The 10,058-nt window shown below is 34.6% G+C and overlaps 1 protein-coding gene across 1 annotated transcript; it reads right to left on the reverse strand.

The window, feature by feature from the left end:
* Positions 1-3,998: 3,998 nt before the first annotated feature.
* Positions 3,999-4,931, reverse strand: LOC101661202 (olfactory receptor 8I2). The gene has a single exon (XM_004708391.1). It carries the CDS (start codon positions 4,929-4,931, stop codon positions 3,999-4,001), a length of 933 nt encoding a protein of 310 aa, XP_004708448.1.
* Positions 4,932-10,058: the final 5,127 nt, after the last annotated feature.

Below are 10,058 nucleotides of genomic sequence, written 5' to 3' on the forward strand. Positions count from 1 at the left end.
ATAAAAATAAGTAAAAATAAAAACTATGGGGCAATTCTACTCTGTTCTGTAGGATTTCTCTGACTTGGAAACTACTAGATTGCAGTGAATTTGACTTGGCCAATGCAATTTCTCAAAAAATATATATCTTTCAATTTCAGCATAAATAGGGAAAAAACCTAATTGTATATCTTCTTTATTGTACAACCATACAGAGAATAATCATCTTTAATAACCATAAAGTGCAAAACTTTGACTATACATTTAGAGAAAAAAATAACCTAAGGAGGATGGGAGGATAGGGGAAGAAGGCGAAAAGAGGAGCTGATACCAAGGGCTCGAGTAGAAAGAAAATGTTTTGAAATTGATGATGGCCACCTATGTACAAGTGTGCTTGATACAATTGATGTATGGATTGTTATAACAGTTGTAGAAACCCTTTGTAAAATGATTTATTAAAAGTAAATTAACATTCCAAATTACATTAGGAAGCATTGTTACTAATAAATAAATATATATTCCTTACTTTGAAGCAAAAAACAACGCATACACACATAGAAATACAAGCACATAGAGGCACACACTGCAGAAACAAATAAATGGCTTATAATGTCAATATCATTTAAGATCTCTACTGTTTTTATTTAAGAGAAAACATATTGATAATGTTTAAGTTCTATAGTAAAATATGGATCTGGAAATCTTGTTGTGATCAGTTACAGAAAACATAGGCCACCTCAGCTGGGAAAATACACTACAGCTGGATTGAGAAGACATGCCAAGTTGCATGGCAAAGGGTGGAAATTCAGAGGGCAAAGAAGTAAAAACAAGAATGCCATTTACCTGCCCCAAACTGGTATTGTCAATCATCTTATGCACATATGGAAATTGAACATGGAATAAGGAAGATCAAAGAAGAATCAGTGCATTTTGAATTATGGTTTTGGTGAAGAATATTGAAAGTACCATGGACTGCCAAAAGAACAAACTAATGTGTATTTGAAGAAGTACAGTCTCAATGCTTCTAGGAAGTGAGAATGGGGGACTTTGTCTCCCATGATTTGGATACGTGATCAGGAGACACCAGTCTCTGGGAAAGGACAGCATGCTTGGAAAAAATATAAGGGAAGCAAAAGAGGAAGATGCTTAACAAGATGATTTGACACAGTGAATGCAACACTGGGCTCAAACACAACAGCAGTTATGAGGATGGCACAGAGATATGCAGTGTTTTTAAATTTTGTCCATAAGTCAGAAGTGACTTAAAAACTCCTAAAAACAACAATAGCAATAACATCACCATATAAAGGGTGCTGAAATGACAAGTGTTTTATTATGTATGCAGATAGTCCCTGATATGTAATGGGTTTCAAATAAGCTGAATAACCCCTTTTATCATTTTCCTTTCCATTATTATTATCTTTCATTGTCAGTATCCGTGTTAGTCTGGGTACTTTAAAGAAACAAGCTCACAGAAACTCATGTATAAGAAAGTGTTTTATGTGCATCAAGAAAACATCCCAACCCAGTGCTGCCCAAGTCCACAAGTCAAACATTAGCCCACATGTCCCACACCAATCCACAAAGTCCTCCTCCATCTCACAAAACAGACACAATGATGCCGACTGCAGGAGGAAAGCCGAGTCAGTGAATGTGTAAGCAAGTCAGCGCTGGCAGGAATCTCCACATGGGTGCTCCAGCACCCAGGGCTGCATCGGGGCAGGTCCATGTGGCTTCTCCTCAGAGATGTCATGCAGGAAGTGAACCTTGCCAGCTGAAGCAGGGAACTGGCTAAGGCAGCTGCACCCAGACCATCAGAAAGCAAGAGACTTGAGAACTAGAAAGGAGAGGCTCACCGAGCCATTTATCCCTCTGCCCTTCAATTAACCCCACATTTTTGTTTTTGATAAACCATTTGATATACCATCTGAGAGTGCTGATATACCATCAGCACATTTCATTCTACAATATTTTTAGTATACATTACTAACAGCATATATAATTAAAGATAAAAGGATGGTCATAAATGTGGTTTGTCATAATTTAAACATGTTGTGATTCAGGGGCTATCTGTTCATTTACCACATTTAATAATAATAATAATGCTTTTTACCAATCTTAAATTTGCTTTTATATATGACTTTTATTTTGTTCCAAAGAGAAACAATAAAGTAATTTATAATGAAAACATTTTTTAGAAAGTTATCACAGAAGTCTTCAGTGAAGAGATTACATATAAACAACTTGAAAAGCGTGAACTTGAAAATCATATATATTCCTGGAGGAAGTGAGGATCAGGCAAATGGAGTAACAAAAACAATGTTTTATAAAATAAAATCATAAACTAAAGAAATACAAGTGTTGATATTGTTTTTAATAAGGCACCATAGACTTATAGATTGAACAAAAATAATTTTATTTCTTTTTAAGCTTGATATATCAAACATTTTAAGTTGAAGGGAAGAATTTTAATTTGGAGAAAGACTTTGCTAATTGCTATGTTGGACAAGTAAAGTGTAAGAGTCTTTTGCTCCTGGAGGAAAAAAAAACAAGCAAGCAAGAAAATGACCAATAGATACATACTTATATTAACAATAAAAATTAAATGGGAAGTCCACTTGACATCTATTGAAGAATGCATTTTAAGTTCCTTTGGGAAATAAGAAAGAAAAACAGATAAAAGCCAGATTCTGGTCAAATGCTAATGTATGCAAGTGTTCTGTTTTACTTGAAAATTGAATAATATATTTACAATGAAAATCCCTGATAGGACAAAAGAAGGAAAATATACTTAGCTTTGTGAATTTCCATGGTGATGATAATGGGAAGTTTTCAGTCACCAATATTAATTCAGAAACCATGAGTGGAAAAATAATTTTCTTGTGACTTTAGTATCTCACTCCAAATTTACTGAACCATTGAGTCAATTTTGACTCATAGTGACCCTATAAGAAGAGGAAATCTATTTATTTGGATTACTAAGACTTTTGAAAAATTCACCCTAGGAACATGTGGCCTCATCTGTCTCTCTCTTGGGATTGTTGATGGGTTCCAGCCACTCACCTTGAGATTAGTAGCTCACTGTATGGGGCTCATGGTGACACTAGGGCTCCTAGACCTTAGTATAGAGGAGTGTACAATGAGGGAAAAGGTATTTCCAAGATATACTTTTAATCATACAATGATGTTTGGAAGTTGTCCTTTATAACATTAGTTTACAATATGAAATATTACATCATAATATCATTTGCAAGACTGAAACTCCTCTAATATCGATCAGAGAAGAAAAGAAAAAACTGGCAAAGATCTACATGCACACACTCTCACTGATCCCATCACATTAGATTAATGACTTATTATCTATCTAGGTGGTTTGATTAAGACATAGGAGACATGATAAAAACTGTAGTAACAATTATTGCAAAAGGATCAAATCACCTGGAGTTTTCTCTGTGTTTCCTCTCCAGTGCCTTCTGGGCTCATTCATGCTTGCACCTTATTGAATTGATCACAATATTTTCATCTTTTGAAAAATTTGTTAGTTCTGTTCTCTTTCCTGTATGTTTTCACATTATCAAATGTGATTTCTTACTGTCAGTGAAAATTATTTTTACTCACATTTTAATCCTCTAATTCCTTGCTCTCAATTTGCTAAAAGCTGAGCAGACGGAACAACAAGCTATACTGAGAATCAATTCAATTATTTGTCCACATGTTTCAATATGACTGAGTTCTCATACAAGGTTGATTAAGTATGAATTCTGTCACTACATAAAGTTCTTTCTCTGTTTGAACATGTTTATGTTATAGCTAATGATGTGTCTAAAGAACCTTCTAAAAAGAGTGGTTTGCTATCCCATATAAACAAATAAATAGGTATTTATCTTCTCAGTTTGAACCCTCTGATTATTTGGTTTTTGATATGCCTTTTGAGGTTACCATAATATGTTCCTAATTTTTAGTCATTTAATGCTCAAATTCATCCAGGTTTTTAAAAATATATCACATGCATAGATTTCTTATGGAAATTGTTTTCTATGAATGACTCTCAAGAGAGCATTCTTCACATCTTTGTTCCGCAGACTATAGATCAATGGATTCAACATTGGAATGACAATGGTGTAGAACACAGATGCCACCTGTGCCTGGGTCAGAGAAGATGTATTATCAGGCTGCAAATATGTAAAAATCAGGGACCCATAGAAGATGGTTACACCCATGAGGTGGGATGCACAGGTGGAGAAGGCTTTTTGTCTGCCCGATGCAGACTGGATCCTCAGGATGGCTGCAATGATGGCGATGTAAGTGATCATGATGATCAGAAGAGAACTCAGAAGGGTGAACCCAGCTAAAACAAAGATCACCATTTCTGTGTCAAATGCATTGATACAGGACAGGGCCAGCAGGGCTGTGGTGTCACAGAAAAAATGATTGATACTGGAATCACAGAAGGCCAAACTGCTTATCACACAGATGGATATCAGGGAATTTGTGAAGCCAATCATGTAAGGCATGGATGCCAGCCAGTTGCACACTTTCTGGGACATAATTACAGAATAGAGTAAGGGATTGCAGATTGCTACATAACGGTCATAAGCCATGGATCCCAGAAGAAAGCACTCACTACACACCAGACCAACAAAAAAGTACATTTGAACAAAGCAGCCAACAAAAGAGATGGTTTTCTGGTTGGACTGAAAATCAACAAGAGCCTTGGGAGTAACAGTAGAGGAATAAAATATGTCAATGAATGCCAAATTGCTGAGAAAAAAGTACATAGGTGTGTGAAGCTGAGAGTCGATTCTGATTAGCATGATTAGTCCAAGATTCCCCAAGACAGTGAAAAGATAAATGAACAGGAATATCAAAAAAAGACTGACTTGTAGTTCAGGGTGGTTAGCAAATCCAGAGAGGATGAAGAATGTCGCCTCAGTAAAGTTGGACCCAGCCATTTATTTCAGTGAGATTGCTGGTTTACCTAGTTCACAGAATAATACACATCAGAGAAGGATTAAGTCTAAAGACCTAAAAAAGCAGAGCTCATTTAGGTATTACCATATGATAAAATACTGAATGACCATAAATTAGAGAATACATATCACTTTCATTCCTTACTGAATTGGCAGAGTGAAATAGTTATTTGTATTTAACTCAGACTCGTTAAAGGCACAGAATGCACTAGTTAAATAACCCAAAGGGACTTCGTGCTATTTAACCATTTGCTATCTACACATTTCTGTTTATCCATGTATTCATTTAACAAGTATTTATTCAATGAGAAATTTTGTCTTTTTTTACATTAGAGCAAGTTTTCTTAAGATCTACTAGAAGATACAGACGGGCGGGTGTGGGGGGGTAAAGGCTACCAGTATTTGCTATTATGGAAATACACGCACAGTTTCAGATTTAGATAATAGAATTACACTTACCTGGAATTTGGTTATCCAATGGAAATTATCTTCTCTTGTAGGTATCTTCCTATTTCCAGATAATAAAAAAGAAAGATAATGGCCTTCACCAAAGACATCCTTAATATTTTGCACATATATGCCTAATCTATATCCTATGAACTGTCAGTATAATAGCCAAATCTGTGGTTATTTAACACAGAGATTCATTGCTTATAAAACGAACTCCTATAAATATGTTGATAAAAATATAGAGGTATTTTTGTTGATAATACTGGATATTTTGTATGTTTCTTCCCATTGATAGGATAGAAAATAGGAAATTAAATAGCTATAATAATTCTTTGTCTAATGTCTTCTTTTTCCACCTCAAAACTAGATTTGCATTCAGGGTTAACTCTGCTCTTAGTGTATTTCTAAAGCAGTTTCATGAGAAAGGATCATCATCTAAAATCTAATGTGCTGAGCAGACTTCTTATATTAGCAACCTCTTCTTCAAACTTCTAAGCTAATCTCATACAGGAATTGGTCAATTAACATCTTGCATCTCTTGAGATTTGTATTCTAATTGTACCCCAAGGTCTAAAATTCTTAATTTGTGTGGCATACATCTCTGATTCAATTGTTCAGAAATGCATATTCCTCACTTTTATATATTTAATTGTTAATAGTACATATTGAAGAAGTTAATTGTCATTTTAAAGTCAGATTACATTAAAATATTATATATTATTACTTGTACTTTGAATAAGTACTTTGAACTTTTATAGAGATTATTAACTTCCTGCATATTTATCTCTGCACCAGTTATGCATATATCACAGTATCATCATCACCATTCATCATCATCATCATCAAGATATCTAAATTCATGGTGTTCTTAATACATGCCAAGCATAATGTTAAGGAGTATAAATGTGTAATCTTATTTAATCTTATTATATTAATCACATAACCCTGGTGAAGTTAACTAGTCCTTAATAATATGCTACTTCATTCAGTGAATTTTTTAAAAGTAACTCTCCAAAAATTAGTGATTAAGCATTCAATCTGATGTTATGAACATATTTTTCTTAAGATGTTCATCTCTTCCATATCCAATTCTACTGGTCAATTTTTCTCTCCTAGTAAGCTTCTTGAGAAAATAAAACTGAAACAATTGAGCAATATACTGGGATATCACAGTTTTGTCTATCATTTACTTATTCACTTATCACACATTTTTAAAGCATTTATGTATATTTTGCCACAATTGAATATAACTTCATGAACAATAATGAGTACAAGGAAGAATAAAATGTTCTAGAATTGATTGTGATAATTGTACAACTCTTCTTGATATGATTGAATTATTGAATTATATGGCATATACATTAAATGCCAATAAAACTGTTTAAAAAGCATTTATTAGATAGAGATATTTTACTGTGTGCTAGACCACAACTGTATACATGAGATTGTTTCTACCTTCATATTTGTGTTAGGCTGGGTTCCCTAGAGCAACAAAATCAGTGATGTTGCATATATATATATATATATAAAAGATTTATATCAAGAAATACTTAATAGTTATAGAAGTAGGTAAGTCCAGTTCAGTTCAAATCCATAGGTCAGATGTAAGGTGGAGGCTTCTCCTGACTCAAGCGACAGTAGAAGCTGACAAACATGAAGCAGGGTAATGAAGGAGTGCCGCAGTCTGGTGGATGCAGAGGTAAATGAATACAAGTTCGGGCCAAATGATTGCAAGGTAGACAGTCTACTGACTGTTCCTGGCATTGGCAGGTGGAAGAACAAGAGATCCATAACCAGACAAACACAGGCTCCAGATCCAGTAGAATTCAAAGGGGGCAAGAGAGCTCTGGGTCTCTCTCTCATACAAATGGCCACAGCTCCAAGGAGGTGTCATCAGGCCATGACCATATTGGGCTCCATCCCTCCCTTTAACCAGGTCTAGTTTACATAAACTCTAACCATCGCAATGCCTGAAGATGTTACATGAAGTTCCGTTGGTTCTGGCTCATAATATTCCCGCATTCAATAGAATGAAACTGCCCAGTTGTGCACAATCAGTACAATTGTTGATTTATTTAAGAGCATTGTTGTAGCCACTATATCAATGGATTTTTTCCCCTGACATGTTTTTCCTCATCCCTGATGTCCTTCCCAGAGACTGTTCCCTCTCGAATAAGTGAAACACAAGGATTTCTACGCTTGTAATGATTTACATTCTCAGAAAGACACAGGGAGTTCTGCCCGGTACAATAGGGTCACTATGAGCCAGAAGGACTTGATGATAGTGAGTTTGAGATTTTTGGTTCCCTCCTGATAAGAAAGTCTGTAACATGAAGTCTAACCATACTCCCTTCTAAGGAGAATTCTGGCTTTACTTCTCACAAGACACATTTCTTCACTTTTCTGGCAATATGTTCTTTATTTTTTGTCAACACCATAATTCAAAGGCATCATTTCTTCCACTATCTTCCTTAGTTAATTGTCCAGCTTTGGCACACAAATGAGGCAATGCTTTGATCAGGCACCCCCTTGTCCACAAAGTGGCATATTTTCTCTTTAACATTTGAAGAGTCGGAGGGGGCTACAGAAGAGTTTTTCGTTACATCTTTATAGGAGCACACAGCCTCAACTTTCTTCCACGAGAGGTTGTGGGGTTTGAAAGACCTAAGTGGATGTTCTCAGAATGACAACCTATGGAGCAATTTTATTGTGCCCTATAAGATTATTATGAGTTGGAATAGATTTGACGGGATTGAATGGGGTTTTGTTTTGTTTGTCTTACAAGAACATTGCTCAGTGCTACATGACAACATGTAACGCGATTTCTTTACTGTTGTTTCCATGGGTGTTAATTATAGATGTAAGTAAATGAAAATCCTTGAAAATATCCAAATTTTATCTATTTGTCATAAGCATGATTATTTGTCGAGTTGGATTTTCCCCCTCATATTGCAGTTTACAGGGTATGGTGGTATTGTCCAGTAAGCATTGGACTGTTGGCTGAAGCGTCCTCTATTTGAACCCACCAACTGCTCTGTGAAATAAGGATGAGACTTCATGATCCCATAAAGGTATACAAAGTGCTGGTAAACCTACATAGTGTCAGTATGAGTCAGAATGGACTTGGTGGCAGGGTGTAGGTAATATTGAAGTATAATTCATACTGAAAGATGCAATCTTTAATCATCATTAGTAAGTGCTTTAAATCCTCTTCCCTTAAGAGTGAGTTCCCTCATATGTGAGTTAAAATTTCTCATTACTATAATGTTCTGATATTTAGTGAACCAATTGTTGTTATTGTGCTAACAAATATTTAATTGGTATGATTGCCTATAGTTTTCATAAAATGTGAATTGTGGGCATTTAATAAAGACTTGTTTATTAATGGAATCCATATTTGTTTATATGCCTATTTTGATTTCTGTTAATCAGCTATATTTAACTTTATAATCATGCTAGCTATATGTTACACATGAGCCACAGTGAAATTATAAAAACTAATAAATGTTTACTTATACAATAATATTAATGAAAGTAAGGCTTCATTCAATCTCACCAGTTTTTCTACTAATGTCCTTTTTCTGCATCAAAATCTAACTCAAACCCTCACATTGCCCCTGGTGGCCTTGTCCCTTATTCACTCCCATTCTCTGACAAGTCTTCAGTCTTTTCTTTGATGATTTTGATACAGTTGAAGAGTAATGGGCAAGTATTTGTCGACATTAAAACAAGCCATGTTACATTTTTTCTACTTCATAATTCTATTACAGACAAACAGATAGATAGAGCAACCAAGTTAAGCCATTTTACCTCACTACAGTAGTGTAATTAATTAACATACTCAGCTTCTAATCTAAGGATGGATGCTTTTAGTTAAAATTGCCTGGGAAGAAAAGTCTAGTGATTTACTTCCAAAATATGAAACTCTCTCAACTGCGATCCTTATGGTCGTTAGTTTGAGACCACCAGCAGCTCCATAGGAGAATCACAGGGCTTTCTACTCCTGTAAACAGTTACAGTCTCTGAAACCCACAGAGGGATTTGCTCTGAGTTGGCATCGACTCAATGGCAGGAAGTGTATCACACACACACACACACACAGTGTGTATATAGTATATATGTGGGTTTTAGAATGCACATGTTTATATGTGTGTACACATGTATATACATACATATGCATAAATTAATTCCTTACAACACAGATTCTTATTTTTGTTTTCTAATGATAGTTTAAAAGTATTATTGGATAATATCAGTATGTAAACAATATTTTACAACTCATCATTTTAGATTAAACGTTTCCTGATATTGAGTAAAGACTTAGGAAATGCAGGCTTGAATTTCTAACAGTGTGATGTAAAATAATATTTTAAATATAATTTCAAATACCATAAACACTACTGCAAGGTTTATTTTACTATGTATATTTTACAGAGCTACAAGACATTAAAAAATAATAACTAATCACTTTTGGCATATTAAACTAATATTTTCACATATTAATCTTCCTACTGAAAGGCAATAGTTTTAAGGAAAAAGTAAGAAGTCATGTGTAAACTGCCTGTCCATTATGCAAATGTTTAAAGTTAAAAAAAAGAAAAAGAAGGAAAAAGACTAAACTCTGTTCACTTACCAAGAAACAGGATTTTTTATTAACTC

The sequence above is a fragment of the Echinops telfairi genome, unplaced genomic scaffold (assembly GCF_000313985.2).
Source record: "Echinops telfairi isolate 266 unplaced genomic scaffold, ASM31398v2 ScPeMD7_60;HRSCAF=208, whole genome shotgun sequence".
Taxonomy (NCBI): Eukaryota; Metazoa; Chordata; class Mammalia; order Afrosoricida; family Tenrecidae; genus Echinops; species Echinops telfairi.